The sequence below is a fragment of the Rissa tridactyla genome, chromosome 1 (genome assembly GCF_028500815.1).
Source record: "Rissa tridactyla isolate bRisTri1 chromosome 1, bRisTri1.patW.cur.20221130, whole genome shotgun sequence".
NCBI lineage: Eukaryota > Metazoa > Chordata > Aves > Charadriiformes > Laridae > Rissa > Rissa tridactyla.
The window spans coordinates 169,080,042-169,101,905 of record NC_071466.1 but is presented as its reverse complement, the minus strand read 5'-3'; the positions used below and the strand labels follow the sequence as shown (position 1 = coordinate 169,101,905).

The following is a 21,864-nucleotide window of genomic DNA, read 5'->3' as shown; positions in this document are numbered from 1 at the left end:
AGTAATATTTCATTAGATGGAAAGTCACGTTCCTTACATTTTATGTGAAATGACAGTTGGGTTCTTGCAGAAACAGTTCAGGAGTTTCTCATGCCTTTCTTATTCCGATTTGCTCCTATGAGGAAGAGTTCATTGCTCAAAATCATTGAATAAAAAGGCAGAAGAGAGAAAAGAAAAGAGTATTTATCTTGCAATCTGGAAGATAAGGGTATAGCAGGATGCAGCAGCTGAAAGTTTAAGCTAGAAATTAGGCATTTTGGGTTAAGTATTTACAGGATGTTACACAGACCAGTCACTACTCGCTCAATAAATCTCAGCGCTATACTCCATTCAATTGTGTAATAACTCAGGCAATACTTCAGTTCCCATGCTGGTTGCTTAATATTTTTATACTTAAGAGCCTTGTGCGTTCTGCGTCATGGGAATCCATGGTTTATTCACTGATTTGATTATATTCAAGGTGGATGGAAGAAATTTTATAGCTTATGTTACTGGGTGATGTTAATAGTCTCAGCCTCAGCTGGTGCAAGATGGCATGATACTCCATTTCCATTGAACTATATTGATAGGTAGGGCTTGGGGGTTGGACCGTATAAACTCAAGCAACTTTAATTTTGTTGTAAGTGTAAGGTGTCGTTCTCTGATGGCAAGGCATAAATAATGTTATAAAAACAGACACGGGATAGCAGTATTTTAAACTGAATGACATCTTACCTCATTAAGGTGGAATGGATATAAAATGCATTCTATGTCTTTGAGATGCAAATTTCCCCTGGTAAATCTGGTAAAAACTTGTTCCTTCTCCTCTTTAAAAATTTAGTTATTGCATCATGAAATGTTAGAAAAACACATACTTTTTAACTTGTGAAAGAGAAAGCTCACACAAGAAAACAGTAAGCTAAACAAAAAGTAGTACCCTTTTTGGATCATAAAAGCCTAAGTCAGAAATCCATGGAAGGTCTGAGTAAAGATACTTGGGCATTTTTCTGTGCGGTGTTTCTTCCTTGACCATCCAGTTCGTCACATGCTTTGCTCATCCCTTCCCGCCTGGTGAGCAGGTGAGAATTTTAGAAAAGAGCAGCTTGGATTTCTCAGGGATGTCGTGAGACAATCCTGTTAGATCTTTAGATGGGAATGTGCTTTTGAAGAGCGAAGTATGAATATTAAATTGTTATCTACAGGGGTACGTTAAGTGTTCGTGCTTTTCTATAGGTAAATAAGATTGGCCTTCTGACAGATGTTAGATATTCACTGTATAGATATTTTATTCCATATTTGACAATTTATTGTTAAGTTGTTTTGCCTTCTCTTTTTCCAAGCTAATAAGGAATGTCAGTTAAACAGATGAATAAAATATTTTCACAAAGACATAGAAAAATTTAACTAACCTAAGGTTAGTTACTGTATTTTGTCTTTACTAGAAAACATTAGCACCAAAAATACTTGCGTTTTAGAGGCGAGCGCGTGAAGGAGATGTGCTTGTGCCTATATATATGTTTGTGTGTATGTGTTTAAACTTTCTAAAGGTTTAGTCCTTAGGAAGCTAATGGGGGCATGGGATCAGTTCTCTGCTTTCATCTAACACATGAAATGGGACTGGGAGGGCTGCAATAGAGGAGGGGCAAGGCATGAGGTGTGGGAGTCCGCTGGGAATCCTTACCTGAGACATAATATCAGTAAGTCAAACCACACGTTTGAGAGATTCCCTGGATAATATTTTTTTAGCATGACTTAGAAATTCACATGTGTCCAAACTGATTTTTATGGTCTTCATGCTGTTGGAAATGTCTTGTTGCGGGAAAAGATTAACAAGGAATATAATTAGTCTCTGAGATAACTGGTCCTGAAGGGTTTTGACCTGACTTTTCAATCTGTGGTGGAATCACCGTCCTCATCCCATGTGCTCCATCTGCTGGGCATGCTGTCAGGTTAATTTAGAATAGATACTGTGTTTATGTGACAGAGCAGCTGGTGGCAACAGCATAGTAGGTTTCTGAGTGATTTGCATTGCAGGTTTTCACCTGCGTTCGTGCTTCTGGAGAAAGTTTAATGGGCTTCTTTCTTCCTGGACTTTGGGGAGAAACTAGAGAGAAATGTAGTTCTTTCTTTAGAGCATGGACACATAGTATTGCTGTTCCCTGGACCACAGAAATTTTATTATATGCAATGTTCTTCTACTCAAGCAGTAAAAATCTTCTTGAGCAAATCGTTATTGCAAGTTTCATCCTATGAGGATTTAGCAGGTGGAAAATTTGCGAGTGAAAGCAGGTGGAACTTGTAGCTTCCCCAGAAAACACATGAGTTGGACAAGAGACAGGCGCTTCTAATCAGCGTTATGTGCCCCAAGAGATGAGAGCATTCAGTTTGTGAATCAATATGTAAATGAAAACCGCCCTAGTTTAAATTAAGGCATAGTTTTCATGAATGCTTCACAATTATTATTTTTTTTTAATGTATTTCTGTGGAACAGATGGGCTTATGACCATAAGTTCTAAGTTTCTGCTTTAAAGCAAATTTTATTGTTTCGTGACTGGGTAACTATCCAAAATGTGCAGAAATTTTGAACTGTTCCTCCTCCCTCTTCCTCAGCATGAGGTTAGCCTAAAATTAGTGCCTTTTTTAAAATAAATGCTGCCTAGTCTATGAATTATTTTTATCTGTCTTCTGCTATCAGTTACATTTTGCTTGCTTCCTTTTTAAGCATTTCTGAGGACTGGAAATGTACATTCTCATACTCAAAATTCAAATGTGCTGAATAGCGTTCGTAGATAACAGGTCGCCACCATTCGTGCCAAGATCATGGTGGCTTTACAGCGATGCAATCAATGAAATTAATGGTATGACAGTCCGGGAGCTCCTGTTCTTCACGGTACTATCTGAAATGTCAAAGAGCAGTTATTGTAGAGGTCTTTGAGCAGTCCCTCCACAGACAGAACTCGCAGGGAATTCCCATCATCCTGAGTCTGGTCTATAGCGTAGGCTACCTCTGAAACTTAAAATTGCACAGGAATTGTTCTCCTCTTTCCTCTGTTAAATGTATGACTTCTGGTTTAAGATTGACATGAGATATTTCTTGGAAACTTAAGACTTAAAGATAAGATATTTTCCTCGCCTGAAAGGGATGCAGGGATTTTTCATCAGTCTGTTTTGTTTCTTTTTATGTGTTTGTATGTAGATGTAGGTGTTTTGTCGATGTCTCTCTCTCATTCTTCTAAGAGTCTTTAAGGTCTCTGCTCTGAATAAGGATTGCAAAACATTCAATTAAACAAAAGGATTTGTGTGGAGTGTATGTTCTTTCATATAAATTGCCAGAAATAAGAAACCTTATTAGGTGTTGTTTTTTTCCTTTTCCGTGTGTTTTACACAAACGTTGCTTTGTTAACCGCCTTAACTCCGGCTAAACCTACCCTCTGAACTCGGAGAGCGACAACGTGACCAGCTACATCTGCGTAGTCCCCTTTAAGGAGCTGGGTCTGGGACTGAGCGAGGAGCAGGTATCTGAAGAGGAGGCACACAATCTCACCGATGGCTTCAGCTTGCCTGCCCTTAAGGTAACCTCTCCTAGAAGGACATACACATCTGCACAGGCTCCTCGCGAAAATCTTTCAGTTGTCACGAAGCCCTGTGGCTTGTAGGTATTAGCCTGTAGTAACGCGGTCAACTGAGGGGGAGATGTAATCAGTCTTATGTCACGTGTTTCTATGTTTATTGGCATTTAGGTGATTTCTTCTTGCATGTATTTGAAGAGAAGTTGCACAATACAATGTGAGGATTTTTTTTTTTCTGCGAATAACATAAATTCAAGTTGGTGTTTTATAATCAGCTTGATCAATTTCTCTCTTACACACGTTCTTTTGCTCTCTGATTTCACTTGATCCTAGCCGAGTAATTTCCAGATTCGTATTTATGTCTTTTTTAGCTAATCTCTTAAATTGAATAAAAAGATAGAGATCCAAAGATATAAATTAGTTGTAATTGCCAAAGGGAATAGCTGCATTTAGTCACGCTGAGGAGTGGAAATCATAAGCTTGGACCCCTGCTGCCATGAGCCAGTGTGGTTCTTTGATCTTTGAAAAACATTTAACTGAACAGAATGCCAACCATATAATGGCCTTTTTAATCTATTTTGTTTTGAGATGTTAAGTATTTTTAATTTGCATGAGTAAATGTTTGCAGTTGGAAAGAAGATCTAATTTGAATGCAAGCCTTCTACACTCTAGTGGTTCTCTGCTGAGGCAATTCCCTTTTAATATTTTTTTTTAATGGAAAATTCCATTATTGTGTGACTTCTGTGTTTTTATGGGGTTGGCTCTTGTTGCATATTATTCACTTAATTCCTAGACCTTGACTTCTTTTGTTCTGACAGTAAATATTACCAGTAGTAGTGGTTACTAAGCTTTCAGGCTTTGTCTAATTAGTTGTAAGCTAAGAGCTGGATCAGATGTAAGCTTTTGGGATTTTTTTCTTGCCTTTTCATTAGCTGAAGTTCTAATTGCAACCATGCAAACCCACTTATGTACCAACTTCTTTTTAAGTACAAGAAGCCAGTCAGAGTTGCCCAAGCTTGCAAACTAAGTCTTTGTTTACCTGCAATTTGCAGTAATTTAACTGAAATTTTTGGCTTGAAAATAAATGCTGATCCGAGCTGAGGAGAGCCAGTTGGATGTTTTGGGTGAAGTTTAAGTGCCAGTAAAAACCATCAAAAGTCACTGGCAGAGCAAGCTATTTGCAGCCCTAAATAGATTTGGAATTTCCGTTTCTCTCATCATTGGGCCTTTTTTCAGGTAGGTTTTTGGATTATTATTATTATTATTATTATTATTATTATTATTATTATTATTATTATTATTATTATTATTATTATTATTATCAGTTCCTGAAGTTCACTACTTTTGTGTGCAGCTTTTTCACTGCTTTTGCCTTACATCTGGTGAAAAGGGATTCGTCTTCTTTTGTGTTTGTTGTAGCATGAGCTCTTGACATTCTGTCCAGGGCACCACACTTTCAGGGACGCTTGGGTGACTGCTGCCCATTTGTTTGCTTTTTATTTTAGCACCCAGACAAATCACTGTCTTGCATGTGGGCCCCAAATTCATTTCATATCATTCTGTGTTCTTGCTTCTCATAACCATCTTTTTTAAATTGAGAATTATTTTTTTCTTTTGGAATATTTTATCAGTTTGCATCCAAGTATTTTTTATAAACCCTTGGGTATGTCAGACCACATCTATCTGAAGGCATTTAATTTTTTATGTTAGTGTTCTGAGTGTTTTGCTCTTGATTGTTTGCACACTGGAAAAAACTGTTACTTGTCCATAATACAAAGATGTAAATATATTATTACAAATCCTGTAGATCTAAAATCTCAGAAGAAGTAAATTGTTAGTCCTGTTCTGTAGCCGGGGGGGGGGCAGAAAAAAAGCATTATGAGTAATTACTTTGTCTTCCTCAGCCTGAAATGCTTGAGAACAGATTTCAGACTATACCTCATGTTCACCTATAGTTGAATCCTTTTAGTAAGGACCAGTATTGCAGAAGAAAGTGTCATAACCTTTCCTTTTCGTTTTAGAAATATAAGATGCTACTGTTTTGTCGTGGTCTACTGAGCCAACAGTCTTCTCTAAACTAAGAAAAGAGCTCATTTCATTGGGAGTGGAAGCACTCGAGAAGTCAAACTTGTGGCCTTCCTTGCTCCCAGATGGACTGAACTCTTTTGTACCATATATAACATTGTCAATAGATTAATTTCTTACAGGTCTTTCCTCCTTACTGACATTGATGAAATTTCTCACTTTGGCTGAAAAAAAAAAAACTAGCAGCTCAGATGTGGAATGTGTTTAGTTGAATTACAGTGCAATTAGACTCACGTTTCAAGGTTGGGTGTGGGGCAATGCAGTAGTTAGCAGATCGCAGAAATGATAGCTTGGCATTATAAAGGAAAAAATGTCTTTGCTGCCACTGGAATTTTGGCAGCCCTTTATGAGCTGTAGGGTAGGTGGAGATTATAGCAAATAATGAGACTGCCTGATGAGAATATGAGATTTTTAGGCGTCTGACAAACTTCTGAGCATAATTGCATATAATATCCTTCATTGAAGAATTAGCAGTCACCTAAGGTTCACGAGACCTGAAACTCACATGGTCTGGAGTACCCTTCAAAAAACAGCGGGTTTTCTCAGTTTTTCAAAGTTCTTCTGTGGCTGGCCGAGGAATGTTTTCCCATGGTGTATCCGTACATTTACTTTGGAGGCTGGCTGTCTTCCCAGGTGCACAGAGCTAACCCCTTCCCTGTTTTGCAGGTCCTCTTTCAGCTCTGGGTAGGGCAGAGTTCAGAATTCTTCAGGAGGCTGGTGCTGCTCCTCTCCCCAGCCAATGCGTCCCCCAAGCCCTTGGTCTCCCCAGAACGGCTGCCTCATCATATCTTGTCCGATGTGACTCAAGGCCTACCTCACACACACGCTGCCTGCTTAGAGGAGCTTAAGCGAAGCTATGAGTTTTATCGGTACTTTGAAACTCAGCATCAGTCGGGTTTTGAACGGCCAACCAGAACAAAGCAGAAGTCAAGAGAGCTGAACAGCCTTCAGACGGCGGTACGCAGCTTGCAGCTTCATCTCAAGGCACTGCTCAATGAGTAAGTTTCCACATGAATTAAGAGAAAATGCCTGTAGGAAGAAGGCTTCAGACTTGAGTTCTTTAGGTTGTCAGCTTGTATCCCAGATTAAAAACAAAAAAGGCACATACGTATAGTCGTTGCAATCGTAGGCATATCTTCACAAGGTATGGGGTCAAAGAGCCTTGGTTCAATATGGAATTTCATATTGTTCCCTGGTTATTCTTGAAGTATCTGGTGAAAATTCAAAGCTAAGCAGTGCATTAAGGTCTTGCCTCGCTTTGTCACTGGCTTGAAAAAATCTGAAAACTTACTTATCTTCTATTGATTTTGCAACATACCAAACGCTTTACAAGAAAGTCCAGCTCATAGTAACTACCTAGTAAATATTTTTAAAGATTTGTCACTGCCTTGGTGAAGTAGTTGACACTGACACATTATTACTTATTTCTGTTCATCTCATCGCTTAGGGTAATAATTCTTGAGGATGAACTTGAAAAACTTGTTAGCACTAAGGAGACACCTGAGATGACAACAGAAGCCCACCAGGTTCTGGAACAAAAACTGAAGTTTATTCAGCCTCATATCCAGGCAAGCAACAGCTGCTGGGAAGAAGCCATTTCTCAGGTGGAAAAAATGAGTGGAAAAAACCCAAATAAAAAAGGTAAATGTGAGAGATTAATTTAGCAACTAATGAGATACACTTTTGAGATGGAATGATCAAATGGATCAGAGACCGCGTTTAGCCCATGTATCAGAATTTTAGCTGACAAGGTCTTACAACCATACAATTTGAAAAACTATATACATGTGTCAGGCTTTTTCATTGTGATGACCTTGAAGCTTTTGTTTCAGCAAAAAATGTAAACATGTTAACTGAGTCTGTTAGACATGTGGATTCAGATTGTTACATTTCCAGGTGCAGACTGATAGTGGCTTTTTGCCTTTGACTGGTGAATCACATGTGATGGGGTAGGATTTTCATGAATCATCCCTGAGATTTTCATTTATTTACTGCACAAAAATTACATAGTTAATTGAAATGACAATGGCGTCATGAAACTTTCTTGACAATGACATTTCCTGGAACATTTTAAATTGTAGAAGATGTATTGTGCATATAATACCCACTTACCTGCTCCCTCAGAGCTAATCTTCTGTGTGCTTGAAAGTTATACTGAGCAGCATATCTCAACATTTTGCCTTACGTCCCTCTCCTTAGTGACCTGTACTGCCCATGCTGTTCTCCTTGCGAATCACAACTAGCTAGGAAGTAAATAATGGAACTTAAGCTCTCCTGACATGGTGTGGAACCTGTAATTTCTAATCTTTCTTTTTTCCAGGAGCTTTTTTGCTGTCCTAGGAAGGCACAACCCAGCATCTGAATAATGCTGGTAATGGAGACTGCAGTAGGAAAATTATGACTTGGGGTATCAGCAAGTTATCTACAGAAATCCAGATTTGTAGTAGTGATGTATGGGTGGGATATGCAGTAGATGGATGAACACTGCTGTGGGCCTAGAGGCGTGCAAGCTGACCATGTTCATTCTTACGTCAGAACTGGGAGCACTGGGAGGCTTAATGCAGGCTCCCTGCAGGTCCAGACATGGCGTAACCAAATTTGTGCGTACTTTGCCTGATAGTCTAGTCTTACAACTTCCCTCTCAGTGCTGCGTAAAACAACCTATGAGGATATTAGATGTCGTCTTGATACATTTGCACGTGCTAGCCTCTGGTGTTTTGTTGGTGCCCTCCACAACCAGCAGTTCCGCTGATCTTTTTCTACCCCTTTCCTTAAACATTCTTTCTAGACCACAAGCCATAGTATTTTTAGTTATTTTAGTTTTATTTTTACTTTGTGTATAAATTTCACAGCAGGCACTTTTATAATAACTTCAGTACAAAAATAACTTAGTGTGTGATCTAGAAGGGAGAGATTGCGTGGGAAATAAAAAAATCCTTCGCTTTCATTTTTGCCCAGTGACTTTCCTGGAAATGTGCTGGGGTTGAATCTCTATTCTGCAACAAGTTTACTGAATTACCTCACAGAAGCTACTTTTAAATTATGTTAATCATTGAAAACTATTTTTATCTGACTACATTTGAGTTTCCTGATGTATTTCTATTTCAGCTTCTGTGAGTTGACCTTTTCAAGCTGTGCGTGAAATCAAGTATAATTCTTCTGCTGTCTTACTACAAATCTTAACAGCTGGTCTGTTGGTCATGATTATTTGAATTACTTCATTAAATTATCTCTTCTTTTTTCCCCAATGCTTACTGAAAGATCTTTCGGAGAAGATACCTTCCTGCGGAAATAATATAGCAGCTAAGCACATATTTCTTTTGTTTTTATGCACTATTATCCAATCAATCTTTTGACAAGAGCTGTAGCAAGAACCCCATAGTAGTAAACACTGTGTCCAAGTGGATGCCCAGCACCTTTGCTGCAATAGATGTTTAGTTCAACTAACTACTTGAACCAGTACAGCAGTGGGAATACCATTTCCAATGTCAGTTATGGAAACTGTTGAACAGGGATCTGTTTCTGATGGCTTAGTCCCAGTTTTGAGAGGAAATATTTCATTGCATAAAAGCTGTATATATTTGTTAAATATTTTTAGCAGCATCTCATAATTGTGCTTAGTATTTAAACAAAATAAGTCTTTGCTTCTTCATCTATAAATACAAAATGTATCCACTATTTAAATTTACTGTTTGCTTAGGTTTTCGCTCTTACCATGTTTATACACTGAGCAAAAATGTATCTATCACAGGATGGTTTTCTTCCATGAGAAGCAGAAGTCATCTCAGCAGTTGCAGCAGCAAAGGACCCGAGTTGATCCGTAGAGAGGAAGAAACTGGGAACTCATTGGTCTGTTCAGCATCAGAGTGCTGCTGTTGAACCAGGAGTTGGAAGTTTCCAACCACTAAAGAGCTGTGTGAACAGTGGGCTGTCCTGGTTGTGGCATCCTACATAGCTGCCTGTCACTTATTTTTAGAGCAGTTTTGCATATCTTTAATTATTTTCTGAATAAACAGTTGAGCCTTCTTCAACAAGCACTGCATGCTTCTTGCCCTAAATCATTCTGTGTCAAAGCAAACTTCTTACAGCTACATTAAATAGTTCATTGTGTCAAACTCTGTCAAAGCGAAGCCTTGAAGTCTAACTGATTGAACATCCATACCCCCCCATCAGCCTGTCATGGGTGGTGACACTAGCATATCTTGTAGTATGTGGTTACTTTAGGGAATGCCGTTTGGCTTCTTTGTTTACAGGACTCGGTGTATTTCTAGAACCAGTGCCATTAGTCACTGATCCTGTCGGATACGGAACTGAGCCTGAGAGAAGCGGGGCTTTAGCACCTTGAGGGGAATTTACCTCTACTTGAATTCATTAGGCAATGAATAGACTTACCTATCATTGATCTACACGTAGATCTTTGCTACTTTCAGCCATCTTCTCTTTATTCACCTTTTTTTATCACTGATAAAAATGATTTACCACATAAGGCCTCAACAATTCAAGCATGTAGTAATCTGCTGCTAATATTACAGAACGGAATACCCTTTATGGCTAGTTACAGTGTTGTTTTAATGATCTTTGAAACAATATCCCTCAAACTGTTTAAATTCCATCCTTTTTCCTTTTGAACTGTCTCTGTCTTTGAAAATATATACAACTTTTTTAGATATTTATAAGAGCAAAGCTGTGGTACTCTGCTGCAAGCTCCTGGGTCCTGCAGTCCTTTGGTCCACTGCAGCAGCAGTTTTAGTTAAACACTGTGAATTCATGTTCTTGAGGCATATTCTTAGCAATGGGATCATCCCGTATAGGTGACAAACAGAGCAATCTGTACATATTAGAGCAGCTGCTTTACTCTTCAGCTTTTAATTGGTAACTTACATATACTCTTCCAAATTTGTCGTCATACCTTCAGGAGCGTATTTCTATTGTTGCTGTCATTATTGTTATTAAAATGTTTTTATTACAAGGCAGAGTTATGCAATGGACAAGGGGGCTGGATATTTATAAAATAAATATGTCAATTTTGCACTTCAAATTTCACTACGTGCTTCACCTTTCTTTTAAACTTTGCATTTAGATAGTTCTGGAATGTTAAATCTTTAGCTCAGCCCAGGCAACTAGGGAATTACATGCTTTCCTTGTTTGCAAAAGCAGGTAACTGAGCACCACTAAAATTATCATTAATATGCCTACTTTCAGAATACCATCCCTAAGTGTTCAATGTATAGATTATAAATTGAAAATAGGGACAGGTGGGGCTTGGCAAGGTCATCTAGCCCATTTCTCTCTTAAGGGTGAATTAGTGTCTGTGAGTAAATGTTGTTTACCTCTTCCTAAAAATCTCTCTTTAGAGACATTTTACAGTATTTCCAGGCATCTGTTCCAGCACTTAACTCCATTACCAGTAGAAAGTTATTACTGAATATAAATATCTCTTGCTGCAATTTAAAAGCGGTACTTTTGACCCACCCACAATGGAAATCCATTTCCTCTTTATAGCTCTTACATTTCTGAAGGCAGTTAATATGTTTCTTGCTATCTTCTCTACATGACTCTGTATCCTTCACCTCTGCCCTGACGACTATACTTTATTTAGTCCTCTGATCATTTCCACTGTTTTCCTCCAGACTCCCTCTAGTTTGTCCACAGTATTATTGAACGAAGGAGCCCCAGACTGGGCACGGAGCCCCAGACTGGGCACTATGTTCCATCCACAGACTGGTCAGTGCCAGAGCAGAAATGTAATTTCATGTGTCTAACAGTCAGTGCCGTTGTTCATATGTGCTAGTATGTAGTTTGGCTTTTTGCTTGTGGCAGGGTATAGTTGACTGATAGGCTTCTCACGTCTTTTTCTCAGTGGTGCTGCTCAGTCAGTTGTCATATATTTGTGCATTTGACTATTCCAAAACACAAAAATTTGCAGCCACTGTCACCAAACTGCTGTATCTGAAATCCACTTCTTCCTGGGCTGCATTTCTAATTTTCGGATATTATTTTTGATTCTAATTGTGTCCTTCAGTATCCTTGGGGATTATCCCAATGTCAGAAGATTTAATAAGCTGAAACACTTTCCTTTCACCCATTGGAATTATTAAAGAGTATTGGACTAGAGACAAATCCTCACTCAATATATTGTTCCTGTCTGAAAATGGTAACTATGCTCTGATTATCCAAGAGAATGTTCTATGCACCTAATAGCAACTTCTCTTGGACGATGCATTTTGCTTATGAGTATGTCATGACACAATGTCCAAAGCCATACTGAAAACAAAATGCAGGTTGTCTTTGCCTTCTTTCTATTCATAAGACCTGATACTGCATTGGAAAATGAAATTGGAGAGATCTGACATCTGTCCTCAACAAACCCACAGTGGCTGTCACTGATCTCCTTGCTACCTTCCAAATATCTTCCTGCAAATATTGCTTGATTATTTCTTCCAGTATTTTCCAATGATTTGAAGCTGATTTGCCTATAATTTTACTGTTTTACTTCTCTTTTTAAATTTGGGCACCAAGTCTCTTTTCTGGTTTTACTGATTTTTCTTGCCATCTGCAGGTTTTCAGTCTATAAAAATTTTGAGATTTGTTAATTGAAGTATTTGAAGATATGTTTCATCAGATCCAGCTTATATCAAAACAGCTAATTTAAGTGCTCTCTAAAACAGTGTTTCAATGTACGCTTAACCAACCTTCTCACCATTCTTTTTCATGTGTGCCAATCCTGCCTAATGAAAATGCCTGGCCCCTGCCGGAGTGAGTCAAAAACATCATTCAACACACAGTCTTTTTCTTTTTTTTAATCCCTTTTCTTCTTTCCCCCTAAAGGCAAACTTGAAGTTTCCTGTGACAACCTACAGCGTACTGCAGTACCTTTAACACAGCCTGCTGTATACATAGAAAACAAAGATCCAATCCCTGAAGAGCAGGTAAAAAGAAAATAGGACCATTTAAAATAATAGTTGGGGCTTCTTTGCTGTATCCTTTTTCAGTTGCTTGTGCAGTGATCTTCTTGTCTTGCCAAGACAGCTCAAGTAGGGAGCCAGTGCCATTTCATAGTTGGACTTACAGAAAAAATTATGTATGTTCCTTTTGCTGTTCCACGGGGAGGTACTCCCTGTCCTGGAAAAAAAAAGCACTAGCATTCACTTCTTCTTATATATATCAGTAGAAATAAGTGACAAAAGGAGAGCAGCAACACAAGTCAGAATAATACGGAAAAAAAAAAAAAAAGTGGGTCGCTAAAAGGCTGTATATAAAACAGAGTCCTACTTGCATATCGTTAGATGAACTGACACAGCCGCAAAAGGAACAAGCTCCAGAACAAACCAGGTTGTCTTCAGTTTGAGTAATCTCTGCATTTTTGGGTACCTAAAATAGACTGTGACACTGAACAGTGTTGTGTTGTTTGGGGAACTCGTGTGTCATTGTTGGGCCCTCTTGGAGAGACGCTGGCCTCCTCCGTCCCAGAACTGAGCGGCAGATGCACTCTGAAAGCAGATTGAACACCCATGCTCTGCTCTGTCCCTCCACTGCCTTCTCCCAAGCCTACCCCACATGTATTCTCTCTAGATTTTTTTCCATATCAAAGCGCTGGGACTATATAACTTTACTGGCTGTCTTTATAATATAAATGGAACTTGTTTTTTCATGCTTGTAAGCCAATATAGTTAAAATTGGAGTAGGAGTTTGCTGCTCTCAACATCCTCTTAATAAGGATTTACATAAGTTAAATTAGGAAGATGCCTGACTGAGGAAGAATTGCTTACGGTGTAAATTTGAAAAAAAAAAAAAAAAAGAAACCTACATCAGCGTTGCTTATTTCCACCTGTAATTATGGGCAAAAGGACTCCCATTTTCAAGGTATGTCACTTGATCATACGTATGTATGAAAGTAAATGTTCCCTTTCAATGAGTGGAATTTCTCTGAAATAATACAAATATAACTAAGAGCAGTGTCAGATCCACTGGCTCTGCCCAAACAGGGCTCCATCCTTTTCCTGTGGTTGGCTCGTGTTGAGGTCACTTGATCATGCATCAGGTTGTAAGACAGGGTCTACACTGACAGTGAAGATCAACTTTTTTTTTTTCTTTCTTTCTTTAGGAATTGGAAGCATATGTTGATTATTCAGATACGGAGAATGAATACAAAAGGGAAGATTTTTACTGCTTTTCCCAGGAAGAGAGAGAGAGACAAGAACGAGAGAGACAGGAATCTAAGAGGGTGTTACAAGAATTGAAATCTGTACTGGGATTTAAAGCTTCAGAAATAGAAAGACAGAAATGGAAACAGCTGCTATTCAGCGACCATGGTAAGCATTGCTTTTGAAAATTAATTCCTTTAGGGTAGGTGTCTGTTTGCCATCAACTTCTGACTATGTTAGAATTTGGACAGGGCTTAGCTATAGTAGTGCCTTTGACAGAGCTGTGTGGCCTTGGTTTGCCATTCCATCACTTTATATTACTTGTAGCAATCGTTTTACTATGTATTGAAAAGAACTCATAGAAATGGGAATTTGGCCCTGAACACAATATTGAGCTAAAATTTTAAACACACAAAATATTAAGACAGCATAAAGAGAACTGTCAGGCTATAAACCTGGCAAACTGAACTGACTCTGTTTCATGGCTTTCCAGTAAATATGAATTTTAAACAGGGTGCATAAATAAATTACTTTTCAGAATTTATTGAAACCATCAGAAATTATTCCACTCTTACAAAAATACATAGGTTAAAGGGAAGAGCTAGACTTTGAAATATTAAAGGCTCATAAAAGAGTAAGACTGACTTTTGTTTCCATGAGATAGTGAGTATACAGAATACGTTTTAAAAAAAAAAAAAAAAAAGAAGAAAAGTACTAACAAGAAGAGTTCTTCCAAACTAGCCTTTACTAACTCTGAGGACTGCTGGGTAGCTCCATCCACTTGCACTTGAAGGCAGGAATATGAAAATTTCTCTTGCCTCAACGAGAAAGTCTGTCTCTGTTCCAGCAATAAGACTGGATACAACTTCATTCTTCTCACCACGTGACAGTAGTTTGTCTTTTCCTTTTTCCTTTCTTTTTCCCATTTTCATTCCTTCCTCTTAAAAACAGGTTAGAAAAAGCCCTCTAAAAATTTAATGTTCTAAGTTATGAAAAACAACCCTCAAGTCTGGCAGCATATCCAAGGATTCTGCTTCTGCCAGTGTCTACCAGAAAAAAAGACCATGGATTTCGTCTTTCAATAATTAAGTGGGAACACACAGTAACAGACCATACCTATTTATGAGACTGTTTCTTTTGACATCAAACCCACAAAAACATCTGTTCTTCCCAACTTTCTTCTTTATGTCCATTTAGCTACAACTACGGTGAAAGAAATCACTTGGTCATTGGTACTGACTTCTCTTCTAGATGAGTTAAAACAAAGACATCAGATTGCATCAGAGTCCGTTCATGAGTAGGATCTGTTAGATGCGACACCACACAACTCTTCACGTAAATCTCTTCCAGGTCTTCCTTTTGTCTCTGTTGAAGGGAGAAGGAAGGAATCCTACTTCCAGTTCAAGTCTTGACAGATCTAGTGACTGCTGCAGAAAGAGTTCTTGTCAGGAGCACTTGCATAGGATATTTCCTTATCTAGGTTAACCGCTGATACCTGCCCACGTCAGTAAATCCTCAGGCCATTTGTGGCTGTAGCTGGAAAGAGTCAGCTGATTTCTGTAGCCTTCAGTAACTGTCCACCTGAAAGCCTTTGTGGCTCATGTTGGTTCCTTTCCTTTTCATGTATAGATATTACATTGTTTTAGGATTAGAGATTCAGTGGTGGGGAGGTAGGAAAGTGTGATTTCCCCCAGCTGCCTAGGACTAATCATTGATTACTTCCATCCTGTATAAAAACGGAAAACATGAGGGTGGTTCATGAAAGTAATTTATATTGTCTCCTTTGGCTCAGAGACTGCGTGTGTCTAATCTGAAAGACTGATATGGACAACAGACGTAATGTCTTCTACTGGTTTTTAAGGAATTTCTTCATTATTTCTTCAAAAGAAACACAAGACAATTAAATATGACATAATGGACCCTGGCGTATTATGGCTGCACACTTTAATTTATCCACGTGCACAAGTCGTTCCTTAAAGAAGCATTTTTGTGAGCTGTGCTTTCCACATTTGTGGCTTGCTTTATCTTGAAGATTTAAACCCAGAAAGGTTCACATTCTGGTCTTCATTGACCCAAGCCAATGGATGGCCCTGATATCACGCTTTTCCATAGCCCTCTTAAGTCTTGCTTTTACAGTACGATTGTATTCTAGAAATCCTGTGTTCTCCTAACTTGTGATTATTGTGAAAAAAGATCCTGAAATATTCAAAGGCTTTAATCTGTTAGTCAAGGCACCCAGCAAGCCATTCTGATTTGTTTGGGTTTTTGGTTCGTTGAAGGAGGGGATGGTGAGGGTTTCCACATAAAAGAGGTCAGCTCCAGACAAATTGATATGTCTAAAGAACACAGCATGAAGTCAACTGGAGATGACAGGTTGGGTTCCAGAAGAAAAACATCCTCTTAGCAGAGCAACAGACCAAAGCAAATTTGGCCAGGCCCTGTGCCATGGTACTACTGCTAACACTCTGGGCAGTAGGTAATTTATGGGAGTGTAGGTGACCTTATATTTTTGGTCCTTTGGCATCCTGTTGAGCCAATAAAATGGAAGTGTTTTTGAAGAGGTCTGTGAAGTTCTTAGTGGCTTCATTTTCATTTGTCAAACATTGTAAAACAGCTTTCTTCTGGTCCAAAATCACTTCTAGCCTTTCCCCTAACCTCTCCCCCCACAATGGTTCATTCTGTCAGTGGTTGCGTTGTACCCAGCTGTTTCCCCTTCTCCCACCTTGTCCATATAACACTTCTTATACAGATGTTTCTCAGTTTTGGAAAGCTACATTGTGAGAATTGATGAATTCCACCTTGCTTATTAACTAATCAACTCAGCAAATTGGCCAGCTACCAATCTGAAGTATCTATTCGTTTTTCGAAACATTTTGGCTTTGGGAGTATTCTTTGGAGGAAGTAGGGAATAAGTTTCCTCCTATATGATAAGATTACTGTGCATATTCCTGCCTCTTCAAGTAAATGGGCAGAAATAAGCAGCAGCATGTTTTATACAAGATGGGGAAAGAACTACCCCATTAACAATTGAGATGAGTCTAGTGCAGTGCTCCTTCGGTATATAAGGTTTTAAAATAAACAATGCAATGCAAATTCAAAGCCGTAGTCTTTCACGGTGCTAATGACAGTAATTATCAATGTGACAACCATAATGACGTGCCTGCCTGTGGCTAGCTAAAGTAAATATTACTGAAAAAGGATGCAATGGAAAAATCCTAATACCGTAAATTTTGTTTCCCGTGAAAAGTCTGTATATTTCCCAGAGTTATTTTCATCTCTGCTTACAGGGGTAAAGTCAGAATGGAATTAGAAAGGGAAATGCCACTTGGGAATCTGCTGTTGCCGCTCTCATTTATGTTCGTGCTGCTACTCTAATGGAGCTACTGCAGTTTAGGGAATCTGTTACTTGGAAGTGGACATTATATCGTTTTCTTAAAAAGAAAGACGTCTGTTCTTCAAGAAGTGATTGTACCGAGTTATACTAACCCTTAACACTGGGAGGAGAGACTTCCTGGCAAGCATCCCGTTGCTGGCAATGGGACTCGCTGCTGCTACTAACTTCAAGAGAGGCTAAATTAAACCACACTTTATTTGTGAGGACACCTTACCTGACTGTATGAATACGTGTTGTATTTATATGTTGTGATGTATGAGATCAGATACTGCCTATAAAGACTTTTTCATGTAACAGCTCTCTTTCTTGGATTAGGTAAACTGTTGATTAAAACGAAGACAGTTCAACTCTGTATACAGTGCAGTAGTTTTACTTGTTTTTTACTTTAACCTTGAATGCATCATTTGTGTTTGATGTTGGTATTAAACATCACCAATTTTGTGCTGTCTCTACATCACAGATTTAAGGAGTACTTACAACAAGTAGCTGTCACATTTCACTTCAGCTTTGTGATGAGAAAACACTCTTTTATTTTAAGTTTTGCTTGATTGTGTTTTTTGTTTCTGTTGTTTTGGGGTTTTCTTTAAGCTATTTTGACCCTTTACAGTCTTGCATCTTTTCAGACACAAATAAATTATTTACCTATAGCAGCTTGCTTTTAGTTATCTTTTTTTTTTTTTCCCCTTTTTAAGCTGCAGTGAAACCCTTGTCTCCTGTAGAACCACTGAAGCTACTAAATAATTTGGAATCACATATGAATTCAGATACAGAAAAGCAGGACTGCAGCCAAAGTTGTGATAAATCGGAAGAAAAAGACTCTAATCCAAAAGTGAATGCTGCTGATAAAAGCAGGACAGAATATTTGTATGAAGATCCTGAGATGGAGAAAAACAAAGACAGTACTACTGATGAAGGTATTTCTACAGGGGCTGAAGAAAGAATGTGTTATCAGCACAAAGGGGAAGTTGAAGAACTCAAGCCAAGCAATATGGATGGAGTAGAGGTTTCACAGTCTCCCTTACGTTCAAAAATCAAGCATAGGCTGGCCCAGCTCCACATATCAACAGATTTAAACTTCACATCTGGTCTGGCTGCACAAGTTGCTGCCAGGTCTTTCACTTTTACTACAATGCAAGAAGAGACTTTCGGAGATGAGGAGGAGGTGGAAGAGGAGGAGGAGGAGGAGGAAGAGAAGGCAGAGGAGCATGAAGACCTTGTGGAGGACTGTGAGAATGAAGGTAGAGGCTCTGAAAGCGAAGGAAAAGCATAAGTCTGAGCTGAACTTTGTTAAACCAAACAGCAGGCAATTTGATGGAAAAAACTAAGGTGGGGGTTTGAAAGTGAAAATACTGGATGGGAAAAAAGGACACCTAAATATAATACATCTTGTTCCCTAAGTTTGATACACTAAATAGGACTTCTAAGTATATTGAAAATTTGCAGGTAAGAGAAGTTTAGGCTGCATCCAAGAAATAGTTGGCCGTTGCCTTTTTAAGATCCTAGTGGTGGGTTTTTGGAATTTACCTTTGTGTTTTTTGTTTTATTTATTTATATTATAATGTATTGTGGTGGGTTTTTTTCTAAAAAGAAGGAAAAACAATGTCTTGAATTACAACAGACTCCATTTTTTTGCTCTCTGATTCTGTTACGGTGTCAATGTTTGTTCCAACAGAAAAGCCAGGACGTTTCTTTTGGAAGAACCTGAACTGTTCCCTGCGATCTTCCCCCACCACTTTCCTTTCACTTCTTGTCTCTGCAGTGTGTTGGCTAAGCCACCGTAGGCATTTGTGATTCCATGGCTAGTGATGTGGCTCCCAACTAAAATGTAGAATTTTAAATAAAAAGTTGAAAGAGCTAGTATTTGATGTGTCCTGGGGTATGGGGCTGAAATAGTATAAAGTTAGTCAAGCTTCATATTAAGGTTTATTTAGAATTTTATGAAGGGTTAATAAATGATTCCTAGATGTTGCAATTCATGTTAGAGAAATGTGTAGTATATGTTAGGGAGGGTTATAAGCACATCAGTAGGAAGTGCTATAGACAGCTAGAAGCGATCTGTTGGATTGATAATAGATGGGAAGCAAATACCTATTTATTAAAACAGCTATTAATTATTTGTTAACCTTTTGTAAATTGAACCTTAATATAATGTTTGATTTGATGTAATGATTGTACATTTTTGGTTATGTCCTAAAGTAATTTTCTTAAAGCAAAATTACCTGAGTGCTTATCATAACAGCATACTGTATTTTGTTTAAACAGCATACTTGCTTCTCCCTAATGTTCTTTCGTTTTTCCTTAGATCACAACTATAACCTGTGTGATTAAGAATCCATGAGAGAACAAGAATTGTGTATTTTCTAAGGTGTATCTTGTAACTTAGTTGACAGCAGGGTCTGGATGTGTGGCAGGGGTTATCCAGGTTGTTTTTTACTCTGTGGTGGTATTACGAGGAGCAGCAAACTGATGCTCGACTCACAGAGGATCTGGTTAAGGTTTCACTGCCTTCTCTTCCTTTTGCCCTCAGACACAAAATGGAGCAAAGGTCTCATGCCTCTGATGGCGAGACACCTCTTTGTATGGAATACTCTACTGGGACCTCGATAAACTTCCAGTCACGAAACACCTCACCAGTTACTTAGGGTATTTTTTTGTCTCTTGCTGATTCTGTAGAATAAAGGGTATGTTAGATTCAAGTGGTTTGGAGCAGTATCTTTTCTAGGATGCTGTCATGGGAAGTGGGGAAGATAATGAAGGTCAGCAGGTTAGGGCGGAACTCTTGACCATAAGTGCAGAAAACAAGTGCTTTCTTTCAACCTCCCTCCCTTCTACTACTGATTTTGTATGAACGCTGCTAAATTTGTGGATTTTTTTTACAGACCATAAAGAGGTAAATATCAATTGATAGAGAGGGGAGTATGTGACTTACTCTGTTCTTTCACAATACAATGGCTGTCTTCTCCCTCACACGCAGATTTTGGGAAGGGAATGTTTTGCCATCATTCATTAACCAGTAACACTGTGTTCTGTGCCCTTAATTTCGTGTAAATGACTGTAAGCTGAATGGATGATGTCTTGGGGAACTTGTAAAATGAAAAAAAGATGCTTTTCATAGTGTATTCAGAAGCGAAGCCTCCTCTTAGTGGTAGAGTATATTCTTCTGTAACTTTTAATGGTTAGTCTAAGATGATGAAACTTTGTTTTACTATCTCTGTGATAAGCAATTATTTTTTTTTATTTAGAACAACTGCTTTGGATAAATTGTGTTTGAAGCATTGTCCATGCCTCTGAAAAAGAAGTCTTCCTCATCCTTGACTTGAGATCCTTGAGTTCACGAAGTGCCCAGATAATTTTTGTTCCTAGCTAATTGTTCTGACTTCCTAAATGTATGTTCCATTAATATTTTTCCATGAACTCATCCACCAGCATCTCATGATCTGATGTTGTGTATCCCAGAAATGATACTCCTGAACTCTTCCCATGGGATCCAGATCATAATTTACAATGTGTATGGCTATGATACCAATCTGGAAAAATGATCATATTTAGGATATGAATTATCACTGTTCTCACAGTTTTGGATGAAGTCAGTAGTAGCCTGAGTGCTTGGCATTGCTACTAAAATAGGTTTCATATCTCACATTTATAAAAGTTGCTAGCTCTTTATTCCTTTGCTGCAGTCCTTAGCAAAAGACCTGGAGAATCTACTTTGGTGGCTCACTTGGGACCTAGTTTTATAATACGCTGGTCTTTGTGATGAAACTGGCCTAAGAAACTCCATCCATCGTTCATTGTTCATTTTCACCCATCAGTTGAGTCAACACAGGTTTTTGTGGCCATGTTATAAACCAGCTCATGAGCCCACTTGGGTCAAAAATCCACCCTTTTTAGGGGTTACTTATAGTATCATAGAATGGTTTGGATTAGAAGGGACCTTAAAGATCATCTAGTTCCAACCCCCCTGCCATGGGCAGGGACACCTCCCACTAGACCAGGTTGCTCAAAGCCCCATCCAGCCTGGCCTTGAACACTTCCAGGGATGGGGCATCCACAGCTTCTCTGGGCAACCTGTGCCAGTGTCTCATCACCCTTGCAGTAAAGAATTTCTTCCTAATATCTAATCTAAATCTCCCCTCTTTCAGTTTAAAACCGTTACCCCTCATCCCATCGCTCCACTCCCTGATAAGAGTTCCTCCCCATCTCTCCTGTAGGCCCCCTTTAAGTGCTGGAAGGCTGCTATAAGCTCTCCCTGGAGCCTTCTCTTCTCCAGGCTAAATGCAGTTTACAGCATTTACCTGCAAACAGCCGTATCAGCACATACTGTGTTACTGGCGCGAGACTCAGGATTGCTCGCGTTTACTTTATTGGCAAAGGTGATGTAGTGTGAAATTACAGTCTTGACATTAGACATGGGTATGATCAAAGGATGACTTTTTGGAGCAAGTTCTGATCCTACTTTGAATGAACAGATTTTCTATAAGCAATTTAACTGATTTCCATGGTCTGTCTTAATGCAGTCTTAGAAGCTGCCCATATGAACACCTGGGCTCACTTGCTTTCTCTGCCTCTCCTCACATCTATATATAACAGCCATCAGGTCATTTATTTTGATTCATTTAATGTTCTCCCTCCAGAAAAATACGGCTAGTGGTATACAGCACACAAAGCATGGCTTCCCTTGATTTGATAACCA

General features: G+C 38.7%; 1 protein-coding gene across 6 annotated transcripts in view; it reads left to right on the top strand.

Moving 5' to 3' along the window:
* The window catches only part of VEZT (vezatin, adherens junctions transmembrane protein), a 59,267-nt gene extending 40,236 nt beyond the window's left edge, over window positions 1-19,031 (top strand). For all 6 annotated transcript variants that reach the window (XM_054195225.1, XM_054195198.1, XM_054195189.1 and 3 more), the window contains 6 exons: window positions 3,404-3,551; window positions 6,300-6,631; window positions 7,081-7,274; window positions 12,462-12,562; window positions 13,738-13,945; window positions 17,864-19,031. In XM_054195225.1, coding sequence (XP_054051200.1) covers window positions 3,404-3,551; window positions 6,300-6,631; window positions 7,081-7,274; window positions 12,462-12,562; window positions 13,738-13,945; window positions 17,864-18,441 — 1,561 coding nt within the window. In that variant the 3' untranslated portion in view covers window positions 18,442-19,031. The remainder of the gene's footprint in view (window positions 1-3,403; window positions 3,552-6,299; window positions 6,632-7,080; window positions 7,275-12,461; window positions 12,563-13,737; window positions 13,946-17,863) is intronic.
* Window positions 19,032-21,864: the final 2,833 nt, after the last annotated feature.